The sequence below is a fragment of the Tenebrio molitor genome, chromosome 9 (assembly GCF_963966145.1).
Source record: "Tenebrio molitor chromosome 9, icTenMoli1.1, whole genome shotgun sequence".
Classification (NCBI taxonomy): Eukaryota; Metazoa; Arthropoda; class Insecta; order Coleoptera; family Tenebrionidae; genus Tenebrio; species Tenebrio molitor.
In genome coordinates, this window is record NC_091054.1 from 7,340,503 (window position 1) to 7,358,147 (window position 17,645).

Here is a 17,645-nt window from a genome sequence, read left to right on the forward strand (position 1 = left end):
TGAATTTTTTTCTTCTGGGTTTTTGGAAACAAACGCACACGCAAATATGTAGAAAATATATTTGGCAACAGCAGTAACCGTTAACAATACATTAATCGTCCCCTGTTCAGCAGACACAATAAAATTGGTTCTTAAAAACGAAGTGCTAAAAATTTACAAGTATCACAGTGACTCATGAAAATCTTAAACTTATTACTAGGACTGTACGGTTTAACTGGTTTACTCAGTCAAAGCTGTTAACTTGGTTAATTATCTGATGGTTAAACCGGCTGACCTATTTGGCCGGTTAAATTTATCGTTGTGTGATTTCACTGGTTTAAAATGGTTAAAGGGTTTAACCTGGCGAATTATCTAATGGTTCGCCCATTATGTTATTACACCATGCTTCAAAAAATCTAGGATCATGAGCGGTTGCGAAAAACAAAAGATTTGAAAAAGTATGGCTTAACTTGAATAATCCGACCACAAATGTCATTATTACGATAGTTGTCATGGACGAAGATCAAAATTGGTTTCGGTTTGAGAACGGTTCCTATATGAATGAGTCACCGTTACCGACATTTGACTATCGGCTAGTTAACCAAATGAACTGTTTTAACTGATTAAACCAGTTAAACCGTACATACCTACTTATGACCATATTTTAAAAATTGTACTTATTTATCATCCTGTATAGCCCAAACAAGCGGTTCGTCTCTCTTCGACGCCCTCTTAGTGTTCCTACTTCTAATCCTCACGCTGACGTCATTTCTCCTGTAGGGTTTGCAATTATCTGTCACGGTAACATTGACTTCGTTAACGTCGACGACCTTATCAGGCGACAAGTTTCTGTATAAACCCACATTCTCCCTGACCTCGTGAGTCCGTCTTCGCATGTTGTAATCGTAAAATTTACTTTTTTGTGACTTTTTCGGCGACTTGGTCCCGTAATCGTCAAAGTTTCTAAAAGCAGCCGTCTGCGACAAGACGCTATCAAATTCTGGGGGTTTCTCGACGATGTAATTCTCGATCTGCTGCACGAATTTCTGATACGAATATCTGTAATTCTCGTGGTAGTAATGCTGAAAGGCACTTTCCTTGGCTACACATTGCATGGCTATCCATGTGTGGACCAAGAGAAGAGGAAATCGTGTTGTCCAATAACTCGTGAACGAGTCGGGGATTTCCCCCAAAAGATTTTGCGCTTCTTGGGTCAGCTCCCGGAAATGGTGTTTCTAACAATTAAAAAATTACAAAAAGAAATGAAACGCCAGCAGCTCACTTTATTTCTCAGAGCCCTCAAAAGATCTCGCACCGATTCGCCTCTGTACGATCGATACTTCCTCAAATCTGTCGCGACTTCTTCGTGTATGTGTTTCCTCCAATCTGACCTTACCACTGTAAAATTAATCTCTTCGAGACACTGTAACACGCTATCGTCGTTTTCGGCTTTCTCAACCCTGTCGCTCACGTCCTGTCAAAAATTGTTTCAATTGAAGATTTTTCCGCTTGATTTGACTTACTTGGAAAAACGCTAGAATTTTCGAACTGTCCCAAAACATGGGATGCTTTAGGATGGCACTGCAAGTTGGCCGGTCGTGAGGTTTCGATGAGATCATGGCCGACAGTAGAGGTTTCAGCAGATGGATCTGCCACTCCTCACTCTGAAGGTCTCCTAAGTCGTAATCTCCGCTCAAAATATTTGCTTGGCGTCTTAGATTGTCGCCGAACGGATGTAATCCGTTGGATAACACGTAGTAAAAAAGGCACCCCAGAGAAAATAAGTCCACGGCGCAAGTCTACAGAAAAATGTTAAAATCCTGACACAAATACGTGTCTCAGAAATAAGTACATTAATTTTAACCAGTGAGAGATCTCAAGAACAACAAAATTGTTATGTAATTATCATTTCAGTATTTTACCCCCCATAAATTAACGAGGTGTCTATTTCCTAATTATTTTACGCAATGACAGTGACCGTGAAATAATACTTTTTGTAAAATCGACGCAAAACATTGTGTTTTTATAATAAAGTTTTTTCGCTCTGCGGCCGAGGTAGAGGATTACATTTTTAGTTAGTTTTATCCAACTCCACGAGACAGGTGTTTACGTGTTGATTCTGTGCTTTAAGCTAAAATTTTGTGAAAATGCCGCGTTCATTTTCGAACAGTGAATACATAGATATTGTGCAGTGTGTAGTGAAGAGTGCGGGAGTGCTCCTCGAGCCCAAAGAATTTCCGTGCGACTTCTTCTTTTGGGGATACATGAAGGACTTGGTATATTCGATCTCAATTGATACAATTGAAGTTTTAAGAGAACGGGTGGAAAATGGTAATGTACTTATTTCTGAGACACGTTGCGGTGGGACTTACAGTTCTCTCGTCTCCGTTGAGCATCTCAGGTGCGATCCAACCGTCAGTGCCGGTAACTCCTGAACGTCTGGAAAACGACACTCGCCCAACTTGGAGTTTCTTGCACAGACCGAAATCTGATATCATGGCTTTAACTTCACCGTGATTATTAGGCACGGATAGTAAGACATTGTGGGGCTTAATATCGCGATGAACTGAAATTATTTATTACAGAATTTGGACACATACCGGGTGTTATGCAGGTCCACGTAATAAATTTAACTACCAATAGGAGTCATTAAAATTATATATAAATAATTTGAACCCTAAAATTCATACCTGCTCATGTGTTGACACATCCATTGATATCGAAGCACGAAAAAAAAATTACTCGATTAAAATACTCGAATAACAAACAATGAAAACCGTTAGTATTAGAACAGCGGTCGTTTTTTCTTCAAAAAAACTGTAGTTTTTTTATACACAAAAACATTTTCACTTACTCTTTCGTTTCAATTGATGATTATCTCATGAGCGAAGTATCGAATTAGGAGTTAGAAACACAAATATTCGATTAAAATAAATGGTTAAATTTATTACGTGGACTTCCGTAACACCCTGTATAGAGTTATTACTATCTGCCCAATCTCTAGTGTAAATTTTTCTAAATTGTATGGTGTAAATTGTGTTTGAGGTAAAATCTAATGGAAGTTAGAACTCTCAAAATGTGTCAAATATCAAAAACGCCAACGGTATAAAGCAAAAAATACTAGAACCTGTCAATCTTACTTTTTATCTAGTGAACGGACAGAAATGAACTCTACTTGACAATTATCGATCGTTACCAATATCAAGTGAATGCAGATGCTCCAAGCCCGATGTGGCTTGCTTCAAAATATCCAACGGCTTGATTAAACTCCTGTCACATTTTCCTTGCACATATTCCGTCAAAGTGGCCTGGCACAGCTCCAGTGCTATGTACCGAAAAAGTCGATCCTGCTCCATGCAGTAGTACCGTATGACGTTAGGGTGGGCATCGCTTTCGCGCAAAAGCGCCACCTCGCGGTCGGCAAACGTGAAACATTCAGGCAATAATCTTTTAACTGCCACTTGTCTGCTGTCAAACTGGCCCCGATAGACAAAAGTACCTTCACATCCTTTCCCCAGTAACTGGTCGGGGTGAAAAGTGATCTTTCCCACCCGCACGAGACCATCTGGTAATTCTTCAGAGTACGCGGTGATCGCCGAATTTTTCCCCATCGAACCCGGCTGACTCGACCTCGACCCATTCTGCGACATGTTCTGGAATTCGCGTACTTGCACTTGCAAGTACCAGAACATGGTGATGACGCACCCGACTAGAATAATCAGGACCAGTTTGAGACCTTTGTTTTCTTGTTGGTTCACCCACGATTTCACCATTTTATACGAGGACTTGAGCGTACCGGTAAATAGATTTTTTTCGGATTTGGGTGGTACTCTGCTTTTCTCATTGTGTATCGGACCTTCCGTCTGAATTTTGATTTGACTCGGTTTGGGGTTCTGAGGAGGCTCGGTCGAGGCGCTCGCATCTGTTATCAGATTCATTTGTTTAGAAGTTGTACCCGGCAACAGAAACTTGGTGTCGCTGTATTTTGGCACGTTGTAGTGACCTACGTAGATTACCACGTTGGGGATACTTTGAAAGGTCAGGTCGTCTTCAGCGTACATATCTTGAAAAGTAGGCGACGATAAAGAACGAGAAAATTGTTTAAATCGGACACTTACTGGATGGCAAATGGTAATTGTGCCCCGGAATGGGGTACTCGGGATACGGTCTTGGCAATTCGGGTGCGTGAGGACCTCCCAACAACAGAGGGCCACCGTCAGAGGCAGTTATGGTTACCACGTTTTGATCCACCAGTGACGGCAAAGCGTATAGGCCGTACCTATGGTCGCCCACATACAACGTAGGGCTAATACAAATAATTATCATTACACAATGGTAATATCACCCACATTTGTAAAATTTTGACAGATTTGACCAAAAGTAACTAAATGTGGCACTAGATGTCGCCCATCCTGTACCCACTTGATACTTACTACAATTTCATGCGCTGTGGATGGGGCTCTTGATTGGGGCCATCTGTTAATAATTCCGTTGTCAAATAGTTCAATGTGTGATTCGCCAGACTCGTAAACGGCGCCATTAATAAACCATCTGAATCGAGTACATATGCGGCGATAACCGGACTGCCTAAATCGCCGTCCCATAACAAATTGCCTCGTCGACGATCCATTGTTACCAACCTTCCAGTTGAGCTTGAAGCAAAGTGTACCATTTCTACAAAAATAAAAATTCTACACTTGTAAATTACAAAAACAACATTTTCGCACCATAGTTGTTCATTACTTCTTTACTCATTGTTTGCGCTGTATAGTCGTAATATGTAACGTTCCATTTACGCATGGAATTGTGACTGTCAATCATCATTATGTCATATTTAGTGCGTCCGATAAATACTGTATTTGTTGACTCAATGGGACACGTGGGGCTTGTGTCCCAACCTAATACTTGCTCTTTTTTGCCAGTCACGGGGTCCAGTTTAAACCATGTATCTTTCTTTTTACCTACAATATCACTTGTAAGAGTTATTTGTTGAACTAGTTATGAAAGTCATACTTTTTTTCATGAATTTGCAGTTTGATTAACCAGGGCATAGCCCGAGTTAATCAAGCAAATAAGTGCAAATAAGTGAAAAAAAGAGTCTTTCATAACATGTTGTACACACTATTTTTTTGCATATCGATGTAAGTTGAGAAATTTGGTCTGAGTATTTATAAAAAATTACAAAATTATAAAAAAGTGCCACTTTCGTTACGATATGCAAAAAAGGATTTATGAAAAATTAGAAAAAAAAGTAGCTATGCTTTGACAATCATCTCCAAGGAAATGGAATAAAATGATGCAAAAAAGTACTATTTCAACGTCCGTCAAAAAAAGTGCAAGTTTTTTCATTCGTTTGCGTTCATAAAATATGTGATTTTTGAATGGGTCAAGCAAAAAAAAAGTGCCATAGCGGTTCATTTTTGCACGCATTTTGCGTTAAAAAAAGTGCCGTAGCGTGTCATTTTTTAACGCAATTATAAAATTTTTCATTCATAATTAGTAGTTTTTTTAACGAGTTCAAATGTAAATTGGGATTTATTTGGCATGAGTGGGCCAATTTAAACCGCGAGTAAAACGAGCGCTTTAAAGGTCCACGGGTTCACACATGAGAAAATGTTCAAATTTTGAGTGTCGAAAAATTGTTATCTAAACTTACGGGCGCCAAAAATTTTTTGTATGCAACTCGTTAGTAAAGTATCTTTTTTTTACTCGGCGGATTTGCGCACTCGCTTCGCTCGAGCGGCAAACTTTTCTTCTTGTAAAAAAAAGTATTACTTTTTACTTGTTGCATAAATAACTAATTTTCACTATCGTTTTTCGTGTAAAAAAGTGCTACTTTCATTACGATTTTGCGTGTAAAAAAGTGCCACTATCATTGATATGCAAAAAAAATGTGTTACACTGATTCTGACTCACCTGTATATAAAATGCCATCTGAGCTCCTGCATGGTGATGACGCCACCAATTGTGGAATCGTAAAAGGTAGTTTTTTTAGCGGTTCCCTATTGCCGCCTAATAAATATAACGAGCCATCTCTCGGATCTGGTAAGAATATAGGAATTATGGCATTGCTTGTGTCAACAGGTACTTGAACTATTGGCTCTAAAACATTAGCAAATTAATTTACATGTTGCTGAACAACAATTTAATATTACTATCTTTTATTTTCCATCTTATTCTTCCACTCTGTTGCTCAATTCCTACCAAGTCCCCACTTAAGGTGGCAAAAATGAGCAACCTTTCATCTGTTTCATGAGCTAATTCTGTACTTGCAATTTTCTGGAATATAATAAAATTTTATCTTTCCAATAAATGTGTTTTACTAAAGTGCCAACCTCAGTTTTGCTTTCGATTCCATCATTCAGAACTGTATTAACACAAACTCCTGCGACGAAAGTTATGAATATCCACAAGTAAAGCTCTCGCATGATAGTACATAGAAGTAAGAAGTATCCCTCATTTAAGGCGTATTCTGATAAATATAGCGATTTTAAAATTTGCCAAGTATCTTTGTAATTGTATATTTGTATTTTGACATGTTTGACAAGTGTGCAGCAGAAAATTGACAGATGACGTGTCTCAAGTCTCATTGTAGGTGTTGGCGCGGGAAAATTTAAATAAATATGATTTTTTGACTGCATTTTTTTTTCTTTTTTGTTTACTCACTGATCTATACCGAAAAAAAAAATTGTAGACATTTTGTCTTTTCTAAATTAAGATAAGACATAACATTTGTAAAAAAACAAACAAGATTGAAATCAAATGAAAATGAATAAAATGTTTTTTATTTTATTGAATGATAAGATAAGCAATCGCTTTGGTGATTTTTAGATGAAATGTTTATTTTAATGTGTTCGAAAAATAGCATTGTTCGGTAGATACAGTGACGATGGACGGGGAATTAATTGTAGGAATTGATTTGGGGACAACAAATTCTTGTATCGCTGTAAAGAGAAACGGAAAGATCGACGTCATACCTAACAGTGATGGCAAAAGGACAACCTTATCTTTCGTATATTACGATAAAAACAAAAATGTACTTGTCGGAAAAACTGCCAAACACGAATCTACCTCCAAACCGTCAAATGGTATTTATGGTAAGCACATTAAATGGATTTAGTAGATTTTAATTGGTCTTATCACCAAGTAAATAATATCATTTTCGTTATCTAAACATGCACAAACTAGAATTTGTTGTTTTTAGAAATTAAGCGATTAATCGGGTGTCTTCACGATGATCCGGACATTGAATCAGAGAAAGATTCTTTGACTTACAACTATATGTCCGAGGAACAAATGGAGAAATTAGGATTGAAATGGAGAACGACTCGGGAAAAATTTACAAACTTCCCGAGGAAGTGTGCGCTAGAATTCTGCACAAATTAAAGATGGACGCCGAAAAGTACCTGGGCCAAAAAGTAAACAAGGCAGTAGTTACGGTACCGGCTTACTTTAACAACAACCAAAGAGCAGCCACTCGCGACGCCGCCAGAATCGCCGGATTTGAAGTCCTCAAACTGATCAACGAACCCAGCGCCGCGGCCTTGGCGTACATTCACGAAACAGAAAGTGTAAATCAACGAACTATCTTGATCTATGACCTGGGGGGTGGCACCTTCGACGTCTCCATCGTGAGGGCGCACAGCCGAAACATCACCGTGTTGTCGGTCTCCGGCGACACTCACCTAGGAGGTCAAGACTTTTTGAACCGTCTGGTCCGGTACGTGACCAACGAAATAGAAACCAAGTGCAAGATCCAAGTGAGACACAACAAACGCCACATGAGAAACATCATAAACCTGTGCGAGAGGACGAAAAAGATTCTGACGACCGTCACACGTACTACTGTGGTACCGGAATTTGCCAACGCAGAGGAAGACATCGAATTGGAGATAACTCGCGAGAAGTTTGAAGAAATCAACGACGACCTTTTCAAAGAAACCATCAAAATTGTGGACACTTGCATAAAAAACATACGACTGAGTAAAGACGATATCGACGAAGTGCTTCTAGTTGGTGGGGCGTCTAGAATACCAAAAATTGAGATACTGCTTAGAGAATATTTTAACAACAAGACCATCCAAAGAAATATCAACGCGGACGAAGCTATAGCGATAGGAGCAGCAATCGAAGCCGACTTTTTGATCAATCACGTCAACGGGGGTCATGACACTAACGCGCTTTTGATCGACGTTCTTCCTCTGTCGATCGGTACCGTCTTGGATGAAGGTAGCATATTTTTTAATTTTGCGAGAAACACTCCTTTGCCAGCCACCTCGAAACACGTTCATGTCGTGAAGAAAAGCAACAAGGATGGGCAAGGTTGTATCTTGTCGATTTACGAAGGTAGACATTTAGACTGTAGCAAAAATGTTCTCTTGGGGGCGCACGAGATCAAATGGACCAAATCGGTGAGCAAGAGCAGGAACATTGAAATCACGATGCAAATAAACACTTATGGTATTATATGGGTGACGGCGAAAGGCGACACAATCAAGACGTTCAGTATTGCGTTGAACAAGGGTCGACTGGAAGAGGAAGAACTGTTGAGGATAGCCCAGGAGATACAAAAGTAATACGGTCGCAGTCCACAATCTATACCATCTAGATGCAATCAGTTGTAGTTGTTCTCTTGTACTGGATATTTTTGTACATTTATTTGTATAATAAACAACAACAAAAGCATAATTACTCTCGGTACATCCGTTAGTTCTTAATGATTCTGTTCAATGTTGTCAGTGTAGTCATTCCACACGAGATAATTTTCAAAATTCTGATGGCACAAATATGAAATGTGTTTATGTCACTTTACCAATACTCTTTTCTACGTTTTCAAAGATTGCAAGCACACCAATCGTGAATGTAAGTTAAAAAAAATCACTTGCGTTAGGTAAAGACTAGCTTTAGGGCTTCTCTAAACCTGTCGAACCGGATGTTGGTCAGTTTCCTTTCCACGCTAGTCTGATGCAATTAATGAAAGATAAAAGAACATATTACAGCTTTTGCGGGGGTAGCTTGATCCATCCCAGCTGGGTTCTAACAGCCGCTCATTGCATACAACTCGATGAAACTACACCCTCAACTAAACCGTAAGTCAAAGTCCCTGTTTGTCCAAAAACATTCACCCAAATGTTTCACTTGAAGAGGCGAAGTTTACGTGGCACTGGGTAGCATCTTCAGAGACGCCAAACAGGCTCAGATTTTGCGAGTCGAGAGACTGTCGATTCATCCAAAATATTTGAGCAGCGGCGGCAGACACGACATCGGATTGGTGAAACTGAAGACGCCGGCTCAGTTAGGTTTGTATACAATTTCTGGAGAGTCAACGTCCTCGGGATCGCATTTTTAGGACGTAACGTCAATCTGATTCGGCTGCACCTCAACAACAAAGAGACTCTTCTGAACCAGACGGCTTACCTCACGGGTTTCGGGATCATTAACGGTATGGGTTCACAAGATTAAAAATCTTCTAAAAGCGTTTTTAGATTTTTACCAAACACCACAGAGGCTGCGAAAGGCGGTGCTGCACATCAGCAGTTACGACAAGTGTTTAAGCGAGGCTCAGTTCAAGAATGTGGAAATCTGTGCGGCGTCCAGAATTGCAGAAGGCAAAGCTTGTAAAGTGTGACAGAGTAGGTTTTTTATTGCTCGGTGGTGATTTATCCTTTTAGGGCGACAGTGGAGGACCCCTTTTCATCATAAGGAACAAGAAACAAATTCAAGTGGGGGTCACGAGTCATCTGGCTTTTTTACCGGTTTGTAGGGTCAGCTTCAACAACTCGGTCTACACCAGAGTTTCAGCGTACATCACCTGGATTTCCAACATGACGGGGATTAATTTTGCAAAATACAACCAAAATTAAACCGTTTCGTTTTTTATTTGTTTTCAAGTACCTATCTAATAGTTTTTGAACAATTTCTCTACATAAGTTGCCAAGTCTGCCACGTGGACTTGCTCTTTCAGGGTGGTGTCTCGACTTCTCAGTTGCGATATTCCGGTTTTCAAAGTATTTTCGTTCAACACAACGTTGTAAGGTATGCCCATTTGATCGTACTGTTTCCACTGGGCGTCCAGGGTATTTTTGTAACTCGATGGAAGTAGTAGCGATGACACTTGATTCTTTCGCAACTGGCGACACAAATACAACGCCATATCTTTTAACTGATCGATCACTGTTTTTGCTGCAATTTTTACGTTAAAAATGAAATTGAAAATACACTTTCACTTACGTCCTGACGGTATCGAAAAACTTATTTTGTACGGTGCTAATTTACGATGCAGTCTTAGTAAAGGTCGAGGATTGTCTTGAAATGATGGCTCGTCATAGGCGTCGCATAACGTATTGAGGAGCATTACCGAAGAATAAATTTTACTAACAACGCACTGAGCCTTGACGGTCTTTTTTCCTCTCTTCGTCTACAAAAAGCGAACAATGCAACAACTTTCAATTTCCATCATTATTTTCGGATTTCATTTTTTACAAAAAAATAAGTATGTGGCTCAACGTACCTGAAGCTGCGAGGTTGCGACGCTTTTTACGTCGTTGACCACTTTCAGAGATTCAATTAATTGTTCTCCCCAGGGATATTTTGCTATGATGTCCACACTCTGCTCACCATTATTTCCATCTTTTATGTCAGTCAAGATATATCTACCTGGTGAGGCAGAAAACTGAAACACAGATGTTAACACAAATTTGCGATACGTGAAAATATTTCACTTTTCTCCACCAGATCCGTCTCTCCTTCTGCCACTGGTGGAAAAAATGGGTCGTGTCAGATGGTGGCAAAAAAACGAAACATTCAAGAATCGTGTCTTCTTCAAAATAATTCAAAAAATTGACGCCGTTTTTCTGTTTTTCAAACTGATTTTCTAGTTTGTGTTTTATTTGGGTTGACCGAGTCAGACCAAACGGAAATGTTCCTAAACAGATCTGTTTGGCAAAATCAAATGTTTCAGAGAAACCATTACTACAGGGAAAAACATGGAAGTCTTTATTTAAAACAACATTACTGAACCACTCTGTATACAAGTTTTGTTGAAGGAGGGTTCCTACTGCTTCGATCTTGTAAATTTCCATGTTTGTCCTTGGGTGAATGATCCTCCGGAAAAATCCGTGACTTTCACACAGTTTTACTATCTTGTTGAACATCATCATACAACAAATTTTCTCTAGTTTCTAGAGGTATATTCCCAGGTGGTGCTACAAAGTATTCTTCTTCAGTCAGTTCGGCGTTGCGTAATACTTCGTCACGACAGTTTCCGTCCGTCACGCAGTCTTCTCTTGTTCTCAGTGGCTTGTCTTCCAGTACTGTAACCAGTGGCTCAACATTAGTTGTATCAACTTGTTGAATCTGATCTGCAAACGCTATCGCTTCTTCTAGAGTCTCAATGCCTTGTTTGTTGGCGCAATCCACCAAAGATAAGCGCTCCAATAGAGCTATAGTGTCGGCATCAATTTTTGTCCGAGGGGGTAATTTATTAGGGTCAATTTTTGATTTGACGGGTTTTTGTGGAACCAAAAATCGTTTATCTTGCACAACTGCACTTGCACCACTTGCTTTAATTGCCGAACAATAAAAACGAAAATAATGCATTCGTTGCAGCCGCAAAAAATTCATCGTTCATTCTTCAATTGCTTTTTCTTTAATTTTGAGGTTATGTACATATTTCACATCATAACCTTACGCTATTCGCCGAATGCGAAATGCATTAAATATAACTCACTTTACGGTGAAATTCCGCTCAAAAAACAGCCAAATAAAAATTATAAATCAACTTTATTGTAAGCTAGCACTCAAGTATTGTACAAATAACTGGGGTATGTTCTTGGAATCTGGTGGGTTCAGCTTACAATAAGTAATATATTGCCTCCTAAGTACCATCAGTTGTTGCACTGTGGCATTTGAGATGTCCAATGATAAATCTGGAAGTCCAGCTACTTTTGTCACACGTCCTACTCCCATATTTTTACTCTGAACAAGTCCATCCACAATTTTTTTTGTAACTTGATCTAGATCATACAAAAAATTTGTAGAATTGAGAGGCGCCTACAACAAACATTATAAAAAAAAAAAAAATAGTCGCCGCATTTGCGTCAGATTACATTCTGCGTGGACATATTTGGTGGAGCGGGCGCCTCATCAAACAAAGCAGACATAATTGCATCTTTATTTAAATCTTGCTCAGGAAAAATTGTGAACAGAGGTGAATCCCATCGATTTTTTCCGTCTGGTTCTTCATACCTCTGCACGAGGGCATCAAACGTTTCTTTGTTGTATTTTTCGCTCTCTTCTGTGCGACTCTGGTTGAAATTCCACGCTTCATCGCGATTTATTTCAACATGAACCGTACATTGAGTATTTTTATTTGCCTTAGAACCACAATATAATTCATAGCGGTACCCTACAATCGCTCAATCAGAAGATGTCAAGACCAAGAAAAACAAATGTTTACCCTTTATGTAATTTAACGCATCTAAAATCACCACGTTATTCGGAGTTATTAATTTCAATACCTCTGATTTCAGTAAACTACGGATGTGTTTCTCCCGTGACGAATCTGCACCGTTTTACATAATATATATTCTGCTTTGAACGCGTTTAATTCGTATTTACCTGCATAAAACTGATTCTTTTGAAAATTCGCCTTGACAAGTTGTTCGTTCTCGCTCACTACGTGTACCTCTTTACCACGATCTTCAAAAAATTGTTTTAATTCTTTGGCTCGTGTCGTTTTGCCGCTGCAAGGGATCCCCGTTATAACAACTAAAGGCATTTGAAAACAATATACTTTTCCGTAGTTTATCAAAACATTGAGGTTAGGACAGATGACACATATCCTTTATCCTTGCGTCAAAAAATCCGTCTATTTAATTAAATTAAACTTTTATCAGGTCAACTAATTAACATTCGTCCATATGTAATCAATTTGAACGTAGAAATTATCTTGGACATTCCATAACAATAAAAAAAAAACATCAAAGTGAACGAACGCGGATGAAACTTTTTAGTTTTCACCTGGCGCGTAATTTTAAACAGATTTCTGCGATCTCATTGGCTTTTTGATTCGTGGCACATGCGCATATGTGCCACAAGCCAGTAGTTTTTTTAATTTTTGACGTGCTACGTTTTGAGAGGGGCGAAGAGTGAGGGGCGCTCCCCGGTTAGGTATAGAAGTGTAGAGTAACCAGTGTCACCTGTAATTTTTGTTTATAATTTGTGCAGTTAGTTGTTGATTTAAGTAAAAAACATGAGCGGCCTTTTAAGAACCGGTGCGGTTTTGCCGAAAAATATATTCGGTCATTTTATTAAGGTAAATATTTTTTAAGAGCACCCAGAGAAGTCACATGTTACATAACTCGTAATTATATGCTTTATTTACTCAGAAACGAGGAATTGTGTGATTTTTTTATCGCACCGAATTCATACATTTATCACGCTTGCCTCCACAATATTCTAGAACTGCAGCTGTTTTAACCTCAATTACTCAACTTGAGTTATTATTCATCAGTCATTAACTTTTAGACAAACACGAATTTAACACCTCAGGCCCTGTCAAGGGGGGTGCACATTGGAGCTGACAGGAGAAACGCCAAAGTCAGTTCAGATGCCGTTTCAAAAGTTTACCCCATTGTAGACCATACTTATGATGCGGTAGTTGTTGGTGCTGGAGGAGCTGGGTTAAGAGCAGCTTTTGGTTTGGTTGCTGAAGGTTTTAAAACTGCCGTCATAACTAAGTTATTTCCAACCAGATCTCATACTGTTGCGGCCCAAGGAGGCATCAATGCAGCCTTAGGTATGAATTTGAGTTTTCATTTTAAATTGTCAATTTTTCAATTATATGCTAATAATGTTTCATAGGAGATTCCATATAATTTGACCTTTAGATTGTTATGAATGTGTCTGACCGAAGTCCACTTGATGTTGTAACTCCATTATCAATTTCCTTTTTATTTTTAACGTTGTAAGAAAATTTCGAAACGATTTTTTCTTCACGTTACATTATGTAATGTTTAGGAAAATAAATACAATGTTTTATTCTCAAATCATTACAAAATGATAATAAAACAGCATGTGTATTAAAAAACGAGTTTCATAAGGAAGTGTTTACATGAGTCCAAGTTTATAAAACGAGTCGCAAAGCGCAAGTTTTATAAAGGACGAATGGAATAAACACATTATGAAACGAGTTTTTTTTTTTACTATTTTTTTCTATTTTGCACCTTTTAAGCCGTTTTTAAATCAAAAGTAAGAATTTTAAAATTCTGGGGAATTTTATGATGGTTGGCAAAAACCAATTGAAACACTTGTCGACTTTGGGATATTCACGCGTATTGGCGAAAAGTACCAACATGATAACCGTAAATTGTACTATCGCTATTATAGAGCCGCTGTTTACGATACTCTTCTTGGTATCGTAACAGCTTTGTTACGAATGCAAAATAGAAAAAAAAAGGTTGAAGTTGCTTATTGATGGATTGAACTGTTGTCACTAGGCAACATGGAGGATGACAACTGGCAGTGGCACATGTACGACACCGTCAAGGGTTCCGATTGGTTGGGTGACCAGGACGCGATCCACTACATGACTCGTGAAGCTCCCAAAGCCGTCATAGAATTAGAAAACTACGGAATGCCGTTCTCTCGCACTCCAGAGGGAAAAATCTATCAGCGTGCGTTCGGCGGTCAGTCGTTAAAATTCGGCAAGGGTGGACAAGCCCACCGTTGCTGTTGCGTAGCCGACAGAACGGGGCACAGCTTATTGCACACTCTTTACGGCCAATCCCTTAGGTACGACTGCAACTACTTCATCGAATATTTCGCGCTGGATCTGATCATGGAAGACGGAGAGTGCCGCGGCGTGATCGCCCTTTGTCTGGAAGATGGTTCCATTCACAGAATCCGCGCCAACAACACTGTAAGACAGTGCTTAAGTAACCCATTCCGCTTAACTCGTCTCGTTTGTTTAGGTGTTGGCCACGGGCGGCTACGGCCGCGCCTACTTTTCATGCACATCGGCGCACACCTGCACCGGTGACGGCAACGCGATGGTGGCGAGAGCGGGACTGCCGTGTCAAGATCTCGAATTCGTCCAGTTCCACCCCACCGGCATCTACGGAGCTGGGTGTTTGATCACGGAGGGTTGTCGAGGCGAGGGTGGCTACTTGATCAATTCGCAAGGAGAGAGATTCATGGAGCGGTACGCTCCCGTGGCCAAAGATTTAGCGAGTCGAGATGTCGTGTCCAGGAGTATGACGATCGAAATACGCGAAGGTATAATTGAAACGGTGAAATTTCGCTTATTCTGGGTGGGATTTATTGAAAGGTAGAGGATGCGGGCCTGAGAAAGATCATGTGTATCTGCAGTTGCATCACCTGCCGGCGGAACAGTTGCATTCGAGACTGCCCGGCATTTCGGAGACTGCCATGATATTTGCTGGTGTGGATGTGACCAGAGAACCAATTCCAGTTCTGCCAACTGTACATTATAATATGGGTGGGGTACCGACCAACTATAAGGGACAGGTATGAATAGTTCTTGGCTCGTGTGAGGGCGCCATTCGGCTTGGCAAGCTTCTCAATTCTCTTGTTTTGATGATGCAGGAACACAACAATTTGTTTCGCCACGAAACCATAAATTAACTAATAATTATCTATTTTGGAATTACAATATAACTAGGGTCATTACTATCCGTCCACTGCCTCCTGTAAATTTTCCAAAATTATGTGGTATAAGTTGTGCAAATGGGACAATTGAATTGAATTTAGAACACCGTCAAAGTGAATAATATTCAAAAAACCTCAAATCAAGCCATGTGACAATAAATCGGAAGTGTGAAATTTGCCGCTAACAATACATAGCGTAACTATACTCCATTACACAATGCTAAATTGATAGGATTACAAAAACAATGAGTTTTATCATAATTTTATCTGATTAAAAAAATCGTTATAAGTAATCAACATAGAGTCATTTCATAACAAATTTCGTGTGTTGAACTGTTTATTGAAAAGTGACAAAAACTAAAGCATAAAAGAAATGCAAGAAAGCTTTTAAGTAGATGGTCCATTACATTGTCAGTAAGCACCAACCGTACAAAGATTCTTGATTCTCATTAGATAATTGAACAGGTTTTGACCACGGTCAACAACAAGGACACTGTGGTGAAGGGATTGTACGCTTGCGGTGAAGCCGCCTCGTCGTCTGTCCATGGCGCAAATCGTCTCGGAGCCAACTCGCTCCTCGACTTGGTGGTATTCGGGCGTGCTTGTGCCAAGACCATCGCAGAAGAACACAAACCGGGAGAAAAATTCGCCGACATTAAAGAAGTACCGTGACCTTCAATACACTCAATGGTTACATAATTAATATGCGTGTTATAGAACGCAGGAGAGGCGTCAGTGGCCAATCTGGACTGGTGTCGCTACGCAAACGGTTCAATTCCGACCGCAACGTTGCGTCTTCAGATGCAGAAGACGATGCAAACGCACGCGGCCGTTTTTAGGACTGAAGAAACCCTCAAAGAGGGTTGCAAACAGATGGAGAAGCTCTATTCAAATTTGAAAGATTTGAAAGTCTTCGACAATAGTCTGGTTTGGAATTCGGATCTTGTGGAAACTCTAGAATTGCAAAATTTGATGTTGAACGCTTGTCAGACCATCGTGGGAGCCGAAAATAGGAAAGAATCACGCGGGGCGCATGCCAGGGAAGATTACAAAACACGAATCGACGAGTACGACTACAGTAAACCGCTGGAAGGACAAACGAAGAAACCGGCGGATCAACATTGGCGCAAACATACGTTAGCGACTATCGATCCGAAAACAGGTAAAGTTAGTCTTAGGTATCGAGCGGTCATCGACGACACCTTGGATAAAAACGAATGTAGCCACGTACCACCTGCGATTAGATCTTATTAATTTTTAATTGGTCGAAAAGATTCTCACTTCTTGCCAACGTGTTGGTAAAAATTTCAACATCTCTTACTTAACCATTTTATTTTTTCGATTCGAACCCAATCTGTACATTAAAGAGAAAGTATTTTGCAAAAGTAGAATAGAGTATAATTTATTTTACTTTTAACTGATTTTAATTAAGTAAATTATTTAAATTTATGTATTGAACATTAAATACAAATTGTATGATGCTTTGTCAAGGTAATAAAAAAATTAGTTACATTTAAATATTTTCCTAACTGTAACCTTAGGTGCCTCCTTGATCAAGAGACAGGTTCTCTTTACATCTAGGAGGCCATGGATAAAGGCACGGCTTCCTAGATTAATAAGAGTCGAAGCCTCTAATACGGCTGGTCGAGTTCCTTGAACTGTCTGTTCCTTCAAAAGCCAAAAGTATAGTAGCGCCCTCTACCAAAAAACGAATATTTTTTTAATTAAATGAATGAAAAATCGTATTAATGTTTTTTTTTTCTATCAATAATCTACTTTTTGAAGTAGTGTATGTAACATACAAATTACGATTCTTTTTAAAATGAGATTTGTACGCGGTTAAGCAGCCAAATACACAAATGTATAGTGGCGCCCTCTCAGGAACAGAAAAAATGCTTGCAACTGATGAACTCGACCAGCCGTATTAGAGGCTTCGACTCTTATTAATCTAGGAAGCCGTGGATAAAGGTGAGTTGGTTTGGAAGTAAGGCGGGGCG

General features: G+C 39.5%; 6 protein-coding genes and 1 pseudogene across 7 annotated transcripts; 3 read left to right on the forward strand and 4 right to left on the reverse strand.

The window, feature by feature from the left end:
* Window positions 1-41: 41 nt before the first annotated feature.
* Window positions 42-6,624, reverse strand: Ire1 (serine/threonine-protein kinase/endoribonuclease Ire1). Its single transcript, XM_069059294.1, has 11 exons — window positions 6,315-6,624; window positions 6,135-6,258; window positions 5,896-6,081; window positions 4,707-4,940; window positions 4,413-4,653; window positions 4,098-4,285; window positions 3,176-4,042; window positions 2,352-2,545; window positions 1,503-1,778; window positions 1,262-1,453; window positions 42-1,214 (listed from the first exon to the last, which is right to left on the reverse strand). Exons 1-11 carry the CDS (start codon window positions 6,618-6,620, stop codon window positions 657-659), a joined length of 3,366 nt encoding a protein of 1,121 aa, XP_068915395.1. The 5' UTR covers window positions 6,621-6,624; the 3' UTR covers window positions 42-656.
* A 123-nt stretch (window positions 6,625-6,747) lies between these two features.
* On the forward strand, window positions 6,748-8,667 carry LOC138139133 (uncharacterized; annotated as a pseudogene).
* Window positions 8,668-8,756: 89 nt separating this feature from the next.
* Window positions 8,757-9,849, forward strand: LOC138139151 (elastase-1-like). 2 transcript variants are annotated; one of them, XM_069059340.1, is made up of 6 exons: window positions 8,757-8,841; window positions 8,887-9,068; window positions 9,124-9,278; window positions 9,329-9,421; window positions 9,465-9,601; window positions 9,651-9,849. In XM_069059340.1, the coding sequence occupies exons 1-6, from the start codon at window positions 8,767-8,769 to the stop codon at window positions 9,840-9,842; spliced, it is 834 nt and encodes a 277-aa protein (XP_068915441.1). In that variant the 5' UTR covers window positions 8,757-8,766; the 3' UTR covers window positions 9,843-9,849. The 2 variants fall into 2 exon arrangements, with proteins under 2 accessions (XP_068915441.1, XP_068915442.1); XM_069059341.1 differs by having other exon boundaries at window positions 9,465-9,596.
* On the reverse strand, window positions 9,839-11,138 carry PolG2 (DNA polymerase subunit gamma-2, mitochondrial). The gene is made up of 4 exons (XM_069059326.1): window positions 10,701-11,138; window positions 10,490-10,651; window positions 10,210-10,396; window positions 9,839-10,161 (listed from the first exon to the last, which is right to left on the reverse strand). Exons 1-4 carry the CDS (start codon window positions 11,136-11,138, stop codon window positions 9,878-9,880), a joined length of 1,071 nt encoding a protein of 356 aa, XP_068915427.1. The 3' UTR covers window positions 9,839-9,877.
* On the reverse strand, window positions 10,952-11,726 carry GatC (glutamyl-tRNA(Gln) amidotransferase subunit C, mitochondrial). Its single transcript, XM_069059347.1, has one exon. It carries the CDS (start codon window positions 11,599-11,601, stop codon window positions 11,104-11,106), a length of 498 nt encoding a protein of 165 aa, XP_068915448.1. The 5' UTR covers window positions 11,602-11,726; the 3' UTR covers window positions 10,952-11,103.
* A 17-nt stretch (window positions 11,727-11,743) lies between these two features.
* Window positions 11,744-13,010, reverse strand: LOC138139150 (protein KTI12 homolog). The gene is made up of 4 exons (XM_069059339.1): window positions 12,598-13,010; window positions 12,437-12,541; window positions 12,087-12,385; window positions 11,744-12,030 (listed from the first exon to the last, which is right to left on the reverse strand). The coding sequence occupies exons 1-4, from the start codon at window positions 12,755-12,757 to the stop codon at window positions 11,761-11,763; spliced, it is 834 nt and encodes a 277-aa protein (XP_068915440.1). The 5' UTR covers window positions 12,758-13,010; the 3' UTR covers window positions 11,744-11,760.
* Window positions 13,011-13,101: 91 nt separating this feature from the next.
* On the forward strand, window positions 13,102-17,160 carry SdhA (succinate dehydrogenase, subunit A (flavoprotein)). The gene is made up of 7 exons (XM_069059300.1): window positions 13,102-13,294; window positions 13,507-13,777; window positions 14,478-14,899; window positions 14,952-15,255; window positions 15,308-15,507; window positions 16,114-16,311; window positions 16,366-17,160. The coding sequence occupies exons 1-7, from the start codon at window positions 13,232-13,234 to the stop codon at window positions 16,900-16,902; spliced, it is 1,995 nt and encodes a 664-aa protein (XP_068915401.1). The 5' UTR covers window positions 13,102-13,231; the 3' UTR covers window positions 16,903-17,160.
* Window positions 17,161-17,645: the final 485 nt, after the last annotated feature.